This window comes from Etheostoma spectabile, chromosome 5, assembly GCF_008692095.1.
Source record: "Etheostoma spectabile isolate EspeVRDwgs_2016 chromosome 5, UIUC_Espe_1.0, whole genome shotgun sequence".
Taxonomy (NCBI): Eukaryota; Metazoa; Chordata; class Actinopteri; order Perciformes; family Percidae; genus Etheostoma; species Etheostoma spectabile.
The window spans coordinates 16,463,843-16,478,243 of record NC_045737.1 but is presented as its reverse complement, the minus strand read 5'-3'; the positions used below and the strand labels follow the sequence as shown (position 1 = coordinate 16,478,243).

The window sequence follows — 14,401 nt, the reverse complement described above, 5'->3', positions numbered from 1 at the left end:
GTGTGTGTGTGTGTGTGTGTGTGTCAGTCAACGCAGCAGAGTTTTATAACATAGTTGTTTGTAAAATGATTGTAAAGACAACGGGTAGGAGGGCAGATGGCACGGACAGTGGGTGAGGCAGGCCAGGGTCCTCCAATTAAAAAATTAAATACCATACAATAAAAACAAAAACCAAAAAGGAAACATACGAGCATACCAAGAGACAAGTCGGACAGGCGGACATCAGACAAACAACTAAAGACACAAACACACGACACGACGAGACGGAGGAGCAAGGAAGGAAGGAGGAAAGGGACGGAGGAAGGAAAGGAAGCAGGGATGCAGATGCTCCTCTAAATATACTAACCTTCAGGTCTCTGTGCACTATGTCATGTTGGTGAATGTGATGGACACTGTCTAGAATCTGATGGATACAGTGACTGTGAAGACAAAACACAGAGAGAGGAGGGGCCGTGGGGGTGGAGTGAGGTGAAAGGAGGGATAAAGATGGATGGACCAAGGGGATGTACAGAGAGGGATGAAGGTGGAGGAAGGCAAGGGAGAGGGGTGAAGGACAAAGAAAGAAGTTGCCAGGTGAACAGAGTGACGAGCAGCGCCAATGCATGATGAATGAAAAAAAATTAAAGATGAGAAAATGGCAGGTTAGATTAGAGGAGGCCAAGTGACATCGATGTCAAAAGAAATGAGAAGGAAGAGGAGACGGAGGCAAGGGTGATTGATGCCGATAAAGATGTTGGAAGGAGAGGGATAGGTGGGTGAATGTGGGTGGAGGAGACAAAAACGTTTCGTTTTGCTTTTTTAAACATGATGAGAGACAAGATCAACAACCTGCCAGACAAAAATCACATCAACACAGACATAGGCGAGGAGAGGAGTAAACCAAAAGAAAAAAGGTGACAGATTGTTAAAGAGAAGATAGGACGCTTATGTATGGGATGAAACTGAATCATAGAAAACTGGTGGGCTGATGCCAGGTTGTTTTTCCATCACTAAAAGGAAAACACATCACTGTGTGAGAGATATATGCACCTATTGTACCTCCATCTATTGTGAGAGTGTGTACATTTAAATGTGTGTGTATGTAGGCTTGGTGCAATGAGTGTAATGTGCACAAAATGTGACTAATAGCAGGCGCAAAGAGACAGGCAGCCTGCAGGATCCCAACCCACACAGTGTCTAGTTAGTGGGTGGACTGAGAGAGAGAATGAGAGAGATAATATGTGCATGCTTGCTTATTAACACACACACACACTTCTATAGATACAATCCTAAAAAAAAAACACTAAAAAAACACGTACACGCACAGCTTATGATCTAACACTCCTCAAGGCAATCCTTAGTACAAACATTTAAAACAACTTCATCTTGTTTCTGCTGACCTCCACTTGTTTATCTTTTCACCTTGCTGCATGGTGTAGGGTAATTCATAGTAAGTTAGTGTGCTGTGAAATTACGCTGAGTGTGGTGATTACAGCGCACATTTCTGACCATAACCAGCATCAACTTATGGGTGCAACATACTTTTAACCAGAGAGGGCAGTGAAAAAAGGCTTTTTACGCTGGCTTTTTACTCTTTCATCCTAGATCCAAGTTCTTCATCTGTCAAACTATTGTCATTTACTCTTCTATTTTTGGAATACTAAAGGCTAGGTCGTAATTAGAGGATCTAGAACTTGATTACTGACCCGGACAAAGACGCGAAACATGCCAAAGAGTCTGTAACATAGCTTTAAAGTAAGAGCTAAAGGACTTAAGAAAACACCTGTAAAGAATCAGCTTCACATAAGTCACAAGTCCTAATGCATATTGGCTGCTGTTGGGCAACAAATGACAGTAAAGCTTTAGTCAATACATTATCGCAGACAAATGATGCAGACCTTCTTGATTTTAACTGCAGGGACATTTGGTGTAACATGTATTAATGAGAGGCATTGTTTCCCTAAATTCTATCAACATTTTTCAAGTTTCATCTATATTCATCAATATTCATCTATCTATAAATTCATCTATCTATCATTATCATGATAGATAGATGGATGGATAAACGATAAAAGGAAAGGCTATCTAAGAAGTAGTAATTAAACCCAATAGTGATGCCTAAGTGTTAACAGTGCAGGGAGGCATAGATGGGTGTACATCTTTTTCATTGTGCATGGGTCACACAGTTATGAGTATTCATCATAAGTGATTTAATTGTATTATCTTCCAGAAGGCTCATGCCGCTGACGGAGTCTAGATTCCCAGAAAATGAAACATGTATCCGTTTAATTTCTTCACTATGCCAAGCCCTACATTCAGTTATTCCTTGTCCTGCTGTTTGAGCTGAATTTTGATCTTTGATGTAAAGTGAAAGTGATGGGAAACTTTACTGTATGCACTCATGGACACACGGCTTGACCCGACAGTGACCCATTGTGTATGGCATTTAGAAATAGGACATCATCTCTGTCCCACTCCTGAGTTTGTCTATTTTTGTGTGCATCTATCTCGCTGACCAAAACCATTATGTCATTCCAAAGGAGTCGTTGGTTTATGAACTGCTGGCGGGGCAAAGAGGGAAAAAAGTACAGCACTCGTCACACATGCCAAAAAAATTTGATTTTCTCAGCACTTTGAACCACAATGTCCAACTGTTCTCTGCAGGAAAGTAATACTGGGAGAAAATCAAATACAGAGCCGGTCTATGTGTCAAGACAGGGCACCTTCTCTCCCTCTCATATGCCTGAGTTTTCTTCCAACACTAAAATACACAACGTGTGCTGAAATAAAGCCTGTCCATGCTTGTGTGTAATTGGAAAAAATGTGTTCAGTACTGTGAAATTAATGTGAGAATGAAAATATAAGTATGTACTGTACAAACAACAAGATAATTGGATTATATACTGTAATTCACCATGGAAACAAAAGAGCGTTTTGCCCGTCCGTTCTGTGATGAGCTTTATCTGATTGGATGAACACATGGGCTATCTGCGATTTTGTCAGTGCACAAAACTAGCGGTTTGTTTACTAGAAATTAGTGTCAGAGATATAATGGTGTTAGTCTCAAAGAAAACTGTGCCAACATGGCAACATTTTGTATTTAAAGCTAACCAAAAAGTGCAACTTGCTTCACTCTCTGCTTCTTCTTCTAGTGTTATTTCATTCATGGGCTCTCTAAGAGTCATTATGTCCACTTGAGAGTGCCTGCGTCAAGTGTGACGCCCTATCGGAAGAATTCTGTATAAAGGTCCAGTCTGGTGTTTGGCTTAATATCAGAAAAGTTTGAAAATGTTCACACCGGCTCAAATCTAATGGCCTAAATCCAATCACACACTACTAAAGAGACACTCTAATAGATTCTGACAGGGGGCGACAAGATGTGATGCAGCACAGTTTGGGGTCTGTGAGTGAGTGTTAGACTAATTATCATAGCTAATTAAAGTCCCAATTATTGCTGGTCTCCAAGGGAGTGAGGGTGGGAGGGGATACTGGCCTGAATGACTGACATCCAAAGAGGTGAAGGTAAGGAAAAGGGAGTGTGTGTGTCTGTGTGTTTGGCACATGAGCCAGGGATGAGTACTGCAAGGGTTACAAGGTGGGTGGGAAGGCCAGCGATCACAAGGGGGTTTAGATGGGCATTTATTAGTACTGTAGGTACATGGCAGCCTATACACACATAATGTAACTCTGTTCTCAAAACTGAAAAAATAAAAGTGTTCTACATTTACCAAACTGTCAAAAAAACAGTTAATATTACAGCAAACATACACGCCTTTGTTAGCTTGCAAAAATTGCTGGACCAAAGCCAAACAGAAGATCTTTGGCATCAGTCATGAGGATAAATTTGCTGTCAGTTGTTGGGGGACGACTAAATATGCAGTTTTGACAAAACAAAGTGCACACTAGATGAACAGGCAAAAATCCCAGATACTGTAGTTAGCAAATAAAAGCATGAAAGTGATTAACCCAGACACAGCTGAGAGTTTCTCAGTGTAAAAGGGGAAAAAATAAAACAGTTACATCTTTTAGAGGTTGTATAAAATGTGTTTGATTCTACTGCTGCTACTGTATGATACAGGATGTCAGCTTGTCATTTCTTCAACAGTTCATTCAACCGTTTGAGTCATCCATTAGAACAAAGAATTTGGGACTAAATATGATAGTTATTTCTATATTATACTAGGGGTGGGAAAAATAATCAATTCTCAGATGCAACGCGATTCTGTCTAGAACGATTCGATGCTCAATGCAGATAAGTTAATTATTGTTAATGTGTGGAGTTACTGTCTCCAGACAAGTATAAATCAGAAAACAGAGTGACTGAAAGAGGATGGGATAACGATCAACAACGTACAGTTGTTGTCAAGAGTGCAGAATAAAACAAACAAAATGGCCAAAAGGACGAAAAAAATCACATTATATCTGACCACGGCATGGAATGACTAAATAAAACCCCCAGTACACAAAACATTTCCTTAAAACTTGTGTGTGACCGACATTTGTCAAAATCTAAGCTTCGTCTAGCTGCTTTGTCAAGGAAATGATTAGCAAACCGGGTAGCAAACTCAAATGTATATGTATAGTTTAAAAAAAATCACCTGAGGAAATGTACATACAACAATTTTTGCATCGAGATGCATCAATAATCAGTTTAGAATCGAATCATTGGCCTCTGAATCAAATTGTGAGGTGCCAAGGCCAAGAGATTTCCACCCCTATTTTATACATATATACAGTACATCCCTCAGCTGCCTCCGATATCATCATTTAACACATTTAAAAAGGGGATCTTATAGTTGTTATGTCATTAAATGAGATGCATTAAGCTAACACTTGGTTTGGGAAGAGATTTTGCAATCATACAAGTGTAGGCCTGCACGATAAAATATAAAATCGCGAGCTCGATTCACCCCTGTTCGCAATTAAATTTTTTTTTTTAATTTTACAAGCCAACTGCATCACAAACACTACTACTTTCTTTAGTGAGTTTTAAACATAGACTGTATAAAATAGTTTTTAAAGCGATCCCAAGCACTGCAATGCTCTCCCTTCTAGAATTTTACAAAGTTCACTCTAAGCCAATGACAAATCGCCTTTTAGTCATGTGTTTCACTTGTTGAGCGAGCCTAGTAGTTTGGAAAGCCTTCGAGGCTGCAGTATCGTCTAACTAGTGCAACAGGAAATTAACAAAATGGATATAGATTAAAACCCAAGTCCTAGTGACGAGAATCAGCCAACCAATCAGTCTCAAACCAAACTTGTTTAGAAAAAAAACTTGCATTTGGTGGTGTGGAAGTATTTTGGATTCAAGCAATACGACGAGGGTCAGTCTGATGTGATATGCGAGGCATGCATTGCCCTCATTGCAGCACCGCAAGGTAACACCACAAATCTTTACCAGCACCTCAAACGTCACCACAAAGTCCAATATGATGAAGCTGTACAAGTCTTCATCTAGTTGTTGCTGTTGCGAGGCATGGCAGCTGCCAACATTTGGCTGAATATTTTGTTAAAAATATCAAAAAATAATTCTAGAACCACTGCAGAGCAATAATGAAACCACAATGATTATCTGATTTGTTCTAAGAGCTAATCAACACAGAGTGTGAAAACTGACTATAAGAAATAGGCCATACCAGGCTTAAAGCGCCCACATTATGCTCATTTCCAGGTTCATAATTGTATGTTGAGGCCAGAATAGATTTACATGGTTTCATTTTCAAAAAACACCATACTTTTGTTGAACCAAACATTGCTGCAGATCCTGTTTTCACCCTGTGTGTTTAGGTCTTTGTTTTAGCAACAGGGTGAGACATCTCACTTGTTTTAACCACAGAGTGAGACATCTCACTTCTATACTATCTTTGTTGGGAGTCACACATGCGCAGCAGCTAGGTAAGATCACATCAACTTGATAACTTTCTCCAACTCTGGTCAGTACAAGGCAGAATTAGCTGGGAGACTTCTTCTTCTAAATGAGGGCACACTTGTGGAATACCTGCAGAACAGGGACATGGAAGTAGTTCTTTTGGAGATTATGGTGAACTAGTGTGTGTTGTAGCAGTGTTTTGCCATTGAGAACGAGCTAGCATGCTTGCGCTAGCATGTTCCACGGCTAGCCACCTCGTCTTGGGTAGTTACATAGAAAGCTGTGAAGATTTTGAACAGCTCACCCAAAGACTGAAGACAGAGGACATTCAGAAACCTATATCTCACTCAAAACAGCATGGATAGTTTTTTTCCAAAAATTGCATGTGTGTTGAAGCACCAGAGACACAAAATAACATCCCAAATCACAGAAAAAGGATTTTTTCATAATATGGGCACTTTAATTACATTTAACTGGCGATGGAGCTTACTGCATTGACTATAACCTGAGCTGTGAGCCAAAGCTTGCCACTCTTGGCGCAATTGAAATTACTTTAGACTACTTGTTGTACACAATTAAAATATAATATACTAAATATATTTCATAGAAATTTAAGCTGGGGTTACAGTGGGATAGAACCCGACCCAGCAATGGCATGAATAAGATAAAGGGGTACAGAAAATAGATGGATAATTCAATTCAGGAAACTGAAAAAAAAAATCCTTTTATCATTGAATGTAACACAGTAGATATTTGAAGCATTACTTAATACTTAAAGCATTTTGAATAAATGTAATATGAAGTGGTTACAAAGACAGTTATCTAGATCAGGGGTTCCTAAACTTTTTCAGCTCGAGACCCAAAAGAGAAATGTAGTGTCTCCCCGGGACCCAAAATTAAAAAAAAACAATTGCCATGACGTCTACATTTATAAGCTACTAATGAAGATCACAACTAATTATATGTTTTAACTTTGGGAAAGATTGATCTAATTAACATTTTACTCAAAATTGCAGAGTCCACTGTTCTAATGCTACAAGTCAAACAGTTTAGAGTCGAGACAAGAGCTAAAGACAACCATTTACGGTGCCATACTGGCATGCATTTTACTTTTAATTTTGCTGAATGGACTAACAACCACACCACAATTGTCACTTTTAAGTATCTCTCTCACTCTTCTCTCAGTCTATTGTCTCCCCACCCTCCTTCTACTCAATTTCCTTTTCCACCATTGGTTAAAGTGAACTGTGTCTGTTGATGAGTCAGCACAAGTGGTGGGAGTGAGATACAAAACAGCATGAGTGGTGGCGGTGGAGGGTGAATAAAAAAGTTAAGAAGAGGGCTGAATGAAAATTAAGAAAAGAAAAGAAAGAGAGAAGGTGAGACTTCACAGACGCACAAATATTAAAAGTGGGGGACTTCCAGATTCGCCTTCTACTACTGTGTCCTATCTGTGTCTTATTTGTGTGCGCCGCCCACCAAATTACAAATCCTACTATGGCCACGCCAAATCCCGCCCTACAAAGCAGCTCGATTGGTTGGGGTTAGGTATTTCTCTTCAAGTGCTTAAGGTTAGGATAGTGGATTGGTCAGGGGTTAGGACCTGAACAAATGGGGTTATGTTACCTTGCGTAAGCATGGACACCTGGCCAATAGTAGTGATTAAAGAGCGGGTCTTGGCCTTGCCATAGTAGGATTCATAATTTCATGTCCCGCCCATTGGCTTGTCTTATTTCCATGTCCTGCCTTACAAGAACCCTGCAATGTTTCATTGGCGTGTCCTACAAACATTCCGGTCTGTGATTGGCTGAATGTCTTATTTGTATGTCCCGCCCTATAAAACCTTGCAATGTTTCATTGGCGTTTTCTACTAAATTCTGGTCCGTGATTGGCTGAATTTCCCAGCGCGGAGTTGACGGAAGTAGACGGGCGCAGATTATGTAGCCTCCTAACAAGACCTCTCAAATTCATAAAAATGCGTTCAACTGAAATCGGACAACAGTGGTAGAATTGTAAGACCCTAAGGTATCTGTGATATAAATGCTGTGATGAAATTATAAGTGTAAATATACTAAATTTATGTTGAAAACCCGCGATATCTCCCCATAGGAATGAATGGGAAACCTGTACGGTCCAGCTTTGCTTATCTTAAATGTCTTATTAAAATGAACAACATTCCTTCTTTCACTACATATATTTGGGAAAAATAGTTGGAGCAAATTGTTTCCTCAAAGCGAATAGTTTCATCAAAGATTAAGGCACGGGAGTAGGACTAGAAGTAGGAATTGATCCACCAGATGGCGGTCCGGTACCGCCATCTGGCCCGGGCCGGGCCGTAGTAGAAGAACGAAAAACTTTCTTTTGTGCTAAGTGCTTCTTGCTGTGGCATGTTTTGCACTTTGCAGAAATCACTTGTCCATTAATTACAAACAAAAAACTCAAGTTTAACTACAAGATTTCAGATGTAAGATGAGGATCACAAAATGCCGTGCTGGACTTTGAAATTTAACTAGGCACCAAGTCGCAGACTCGCACTCCCATATTGGTCAAACCTACATAAAGGTCAGTCCTTTGTCAGGGTAACAGGTGAAATACTGTGGCATTTATTGAAGGGAAATGCAAACGAGACGGAGGAGTAGTGAAAACTAAGGGGGAAAAGAAGGAAAGAGCAAAGAAAAAAATAGTAGTGATATGGCAATGAAAATAGGAGAGAAGTTAGAAATGAAGTGAACAGAAAGAGAGGAAGGGAAACAGCTAGCAGGAGAGACGAGAAAAGGCAATAGAAACAAAAGAGGAGAGTAATAACAAACAGAAGTCAAGAGAAAGAAAAGCAAACCCGTAGAGAAGGGATGTGAGGAGCAGAAAACAGGAAAAGGAGACGAGAAGAAGAGGAGCGAAGAGCAGAAAAGAGAGTAAAGCAGAGTCACAAGAGAAAAGGAAAAATACGTAAAACTAAAAAAGAAAAGACAAGAGAAGACAACAGAAGACAGAGACCATTTTAGGACAAGGAGACACATATGAGTGAAGGCTCCATTCCTACCTGGCGTCGGCCTCGCTGTAATACTCTCTGGCTACGATGTCCTCAAATAGTTCACCTCCGGTCACCCTACACACACACACACACACACACACACACACACACACACACACACACACACACACACACACACACACACACACACACACACACACACACACACACACACACACACACACACACACACACACACACACACACACACACACACACACACACACACACACACACACACACACACACACACAAATATTGGGATGTTTGGATTGGTAAGAGAGGTGGGGTACTATGAAGGCTATAAAGCAAGGATTCCTGCAGTACCCCCCTTCCCCCAATCCTCCCCCCTTCCAACACTGTAACCATGGAAACTAGAGGCAATTGCCAAGAGATGGATGTGGAGGGCGTGGGTGGTTGTGGAGGGGATATAGGAGTGAGAGTTATGTAATTGTATATGTAAGCAAGTGTGGGGAATCAGCGTGGAGGAGGAAGAAGAGAAAAAGGGGCAGAAGATGAGCTTGGAACAAGCGGAGAGGAGAAGAGAACTTACAAGTCAAACAGGAGGTAGTGGAAGCCCTCCTCTGATATACTGTCATGAAGACGAACTGGAGGAGAAAGATAAACAGATTGACAGATACATGTGTGTTTTTCTGTGTATTAATCATTAATTGCTTGTGTGAGGATCGTTGGAACCTATACACTGTTGTTTTTTATAAATGCACCCTGCTTTGGCTAGAACATTTCTGAATAACACAGTAACATTTCTGCATTTTAACTGGGAAATAAAAAATAAAAAGAAAGGGAGCGATTGTGTGTGGGGTAGAAAACACAGGGGGTCAAAATAATTGAGTCTTGCATCATACATATTTACAGTATGGTTAAATGACCAACTAAATCAACGGAAACAGAAGGATATATGGTTACACTTGTGTATCACAGTACTGTATGGATGGGTTTTCTTTTGTTGTAATAAGTAGATTTATAATTTTGGGTAATATTAACAAAATTATCTCTCTTTACAAAAATCATTAGTAGTAGAAATGTGGTAGAATGTGGTAGAAATGTAATACATTGGTAATAAAAAGTAATAAATAGATTATGCAGGTCTTCACTTTGAAGTAAATGGTAATAGCTGGGATTAATTTTGATTCATTTAATCAGACAGATGTTGGCGGTGAGAGGAGAAAAAATAGAAAGACGTGTGGTCACCAATGTTGTGATGTTTCAATAGGCGACAAATTCGAGCCTCTCTTTCCAGCTTCTGGTGATCTGAAGGAACATGGAGATAGACAAGAGAGAGAAAGAGAGAGAGTGATAATGAGGAGTTATTCTTAAAAATGTGACTGCAAATACACAATCTCATTATGAACGGCTATTGCAGCAGCCCACTTGGGACAATCAGGTTAAATGTGAAAATTTCAAAACATTGTAGTAAGATATGTTATTTCAAAGTTTGATTAAACACATTCAGTTTTGTCCTACATATGAAATTGACAAACTACAGTATGTAGATTCCCTCAATGGGCGTAACTCTTATAAAGGTGAAATGCAATAATGAGATGTGCTGATTCTCCAGGCTTTGACAAGATAATTGCAGTAGTGAAGTATGTTCCCAGATGGACAGAGAGATTAACAATAATGAAATCAGGACAGTCCATTCAATCCATCTATTGAAATGAGGGTTGGACATTTACATATGGGCACAAATCAACAAATGTGTGTACAATACAAGGCATAGTTCAAATGTTTGTCAGTTTGAGTGCTTCTTCTTTCTATAGTCATAAGCTGCCATCATTGTGCCATTTCAATATACAAACAAAGCACAACAACTAATAACATTAGACACTGACTTTAGTGGGAATGGTAAAATATTGTAAAATACACTCAATACATCCAGCTCAAATGATTGATCACAGAAATTTGGACTTCTCTACCTCAAAGTCCAAAGTGGTCATTGGATTTCCCTTAAAGGTGCCATGTGGAGTTTAAACAAAGAAGAGTTATGCTTAAAAAAACTAAAACAAAACATTTGCAAAGCTAATTTGTTTTTCACATTTTGAAACCAACATTGTTGACATCCTTGCTAGCTAGTCTTCTTTATTTGCAAGGTGCGTGCATGTGCGTCTTTGTGACAAACCGAACATTAGTTTGACACATTCATTAAGAAACCTACTCCACAGTGCTACCAGAGGTCAGATCCACAAAAACATAAAAATATATAACCATATTTTTGTTTCCAAAACCAACCAATGATTATAAATGTAACATACTACTACTACTCCTACTCCTACTACTACTACTAATAATAATAATAATATTCCCTGTGAGTCAGAATACAGGTCTACTAACGTATTTTACGAGACCCAGAAGGGGGTAGGGGTGGGAATAACCAGAGGCCCCAAGATACTGTATTCTCATGATACTTATTTCAAAATACAATAGTATTTTGATTTTAAACATATTGCGATATTATGCAATTCTGCAAGTTAAATTGTCATGTGGAATTTATATAATAAAAGTTTGATACTTGGCATCCGTTAATCGATACTGTATTGCCACCGATAATATCACGATACTATGCTTTATCGATCCCCCCCCCCACACACACACACACACACCTCTAGAAGGGGGTGGACCACCCTGTATGTGCAGGCGTGCAGAGCACAACAAAGTGTATAAACATGGAAATGCATGTGTTCACCCACACCCATGTACAAATTGCATGGGCTTAAAAACATAAAAATACACATACTGTACACATGGAGTACATGCAGGCACACAAATAGACAAGCAAAACACAAGTGCACATATTCACGCTGGCATTGAGGAGTGACAGTGAAGTGTAAGCCCGGTGATTATAGTCTTAGAAGATGAGAGGAGCGAGGCGGAGAAAGAAGTGGAAGAGTGTTGAAGGAGGGACAGAAGAGAGGGGAGGAAGGAGAACAAAATGCAAGGGTGATTAATATGCATGAAGCCTGGTTACTGTCTTTCTGTTTAAAGAATAAAACATTGCTGATTGCTACTGTTGTTTCACCATTCACCACCGCCTGGCGCTACTTGTTTAGTTTTTTCTCCTTCACTCTATTGATTTGGGTTTTGAAAAAGACTATGGACAAACTGTATGTTTATTTTATCCTTTGTTTCTGTGTTACAAAATGAATTTCAGACACTGTTAATGGGATACAATTTTTTTTTTTTAAACAGACGTGTCTCTTGGAATTTTATCAGTAACTATGTTCATATATTTGTTAATCATTGGAGAAGAGGTGTCATGAATTGGCACCCCAAATACGGCTATTGTCCACGAAGGATCACATGTTTACAGTTTCCTCAATTAACGCTAAGCATTTGCTTTCTCTCCAGCCAAACTCACCCTGACTGGCTTAATCCTGTATTTTCAAAATTACCAACTGTCACACATGCTTGTGTTGAACACTCCCAGATATGTTAACCATTACACACTACAATGTCAAATGGTGGAAAACATGTCATAAGCACAAGCATCACATTTCATTCTGTCAGTGGCATCTGCTGACATTACTCTGAAAGTACAAAATTGGATCCGAGTAAGCGTGATGATTCATCTTAGCTTAGTCTACCAGATGGCCAGACTGGGCCTTTGTTTTCTACGCATCTGTAAGACTGCAGGGAAAATGATATAGCTAGTAATGTAAAAGCGTGTAATGGTAAAAAGTACTATTTTTTGTTTATATTAAATATCACTTGACCACTGTACTTTCTTATCAACATTTTGATGTTTAAAATCATAACCTGACGTGCCAGATGGTTTGTTACACAGAACCATCTAAAAATTGGAAAAACATTTGGAAAGGGCAAGCACTTTAAGAAAATACCTGGCAGGTGATTGGATGAACCATCTGTGCAACACACACACACACACACACACACACACACACACACACACACACACAAACACCACACACCACACAAACAAACACACACACACACACACACACACACACACACACACACACACACACACACACTAAACAATGCCTGTAGCTGCCAGCAGCTCCTCACTGGACACTGATTGGTGTGGTAAGATGGTAGTTCAGACACAAACACATCAGGTTGGAGCCTGAGAAGATGGATTTTCAACGTTGTGATATATTATGTGATATTGCGAGAATCCGGCTGCCGTGCGAGTAAAGTAAATCATAGTCTTTCAATAATGCTGACACAGCTATGTGCTGTAATTATTAATAAATGATTAACTGTAAAAAGTGTTACATATACAATTAATTGTGCTTTCAAACCTCCCTTCAAGATTCTTTGAGACTGGACAACCATATGGGTCTTTGAGAACTTGTCTTGATTTACAGCTGGAGATTGACTTAAGATGAGACATACCAACCTCTTATGTAACAAAGAATGTCAGTAGTCAGGTCCTTTATTCCGGCTTAATGAGGTTGGCTGGATCAATGGGAGAGAAACCTACAGCCAACACAGGGAATGACAATACACAGTCTGTACTGTGGGAGATAACCTTGTGGTGAGGGAAAGTTTGGGGATTTAGTCAGTGGTACCATGGATGAATAGTCAAAATGGTCCAGGGTATCATAGTGTAGTTCTGAATAAAGATACTCGGCTAAATATCTGGTCAGTCTTTGTTTTGGATTTTGTACATAGTGAGAATATAAACAGGGGTTAGTGGTTGAATGAATAGATGACTGCAAAGAGTTGGCTGGCTGGCTTTTCTTGTTTTGTTGTGTTTCTAAACCAGCAGTGGTGGAGGCATCTACAGTGAACACACTAAGGCTTACAATGTGTCTGGTGGTAATCTTTAAATTAGGAAAATGTTATAGTTTTATACTGCATCTGGATATAGCAGTCAACAAGCTTTCATTAGCCCAATTTTTTTTAAAGAGATTAGAGAGAAAAGTTAATCAGATACCAATCTAATGCTTCTGATGAAGCAGGGCAAATAACAAATGAGAGGAGAGGGCAGGGAAATGAAGGACACTGAGGAATGGACCTAAGTGGAAGGAGAGAGAAAGTGAAGATAAGAGGACAAGCAGAAGGAGATAGATACATAAGCACTGAGGGCCAGATGTACGTACATTTGCGAACAGATCGCTATCAGCGCCATGGCCAGCCCGCAAAAAGCGCACGCTGTGATATATCAGCTTACACCGTATTTTACCAAACCTCTAGTTTATCGGGTGATCAGCACCTTTCTCCGCCAACTACACAGTAAATTACACGCATTTAAATGGGCCTCCTTCTCTCTTTGTATCATGGATCAACCACCAAGTCAGTCAAAACAGCAAAAACAAAGATTTACCGATAACAAAGTTGATCTGCTGGTTTATGAAGTTACAGTAAATTTAAATATTATACAATGCCGCAGGGGAAATGTATGTATTGACTAGTGCGCTGCAGCAAAGTGTTAAGTACTTGTGCTGTGATACGGCTTAGCGCAGACTGCAAAATTCCCACTGTTGATGCTATGACTGTTTGAAATGATCCTGATGCCAATATTTGTAATGTAGCGAGGA

General features: G+C 39.6%; 1 protein-coding gene across 50 annotated transcripts in view; it reads right to left on the bottom strand.

The window, feature by feature from the left end:
• Window positions 1–14,401, bottom strand: part of camk2b1 (calcium/calmodulin-dependent protein kinase (CaM kinase) II beta 1) — a 76,280-nt gene that overhangs the window by 47,957 nt on the left and 13,922 nt on the right. For 37 of the 50 annotated variants that reach the window (XR_004331873.1, XM_032514946.1, XM_032514956.1 and 34 more), the window contains exons 3-5: window positions 10,092–10,151; window positions 9,433–9,487; window positions 8,889–8,954 (exon numbers count right to left, since the gene is read on the bottom strand). Coding sequence is in view for 48 of the 50 variants with exons in the window: in XM_032514946.1 (XP_032370837.1) it covers window positions 8,889–8,954; window positions 9,433–9,487; window positions 10,092–10,151 (181 nt within the window). In the remaining 2 variants the exon portion in view is untranslated. Of the gene's footprint in view, window positions 1–346; window positions 420–8,888; window positions 8,955–9,432; window positions 9,489–10,091; window positions 10,152–14,401 lie in introns of those variants that run through there. The other 13 variants (XM_032514947.1, XM_032514994.1, XM_032514992.1 and 10 more) reach the window with 2 other exon arrangements.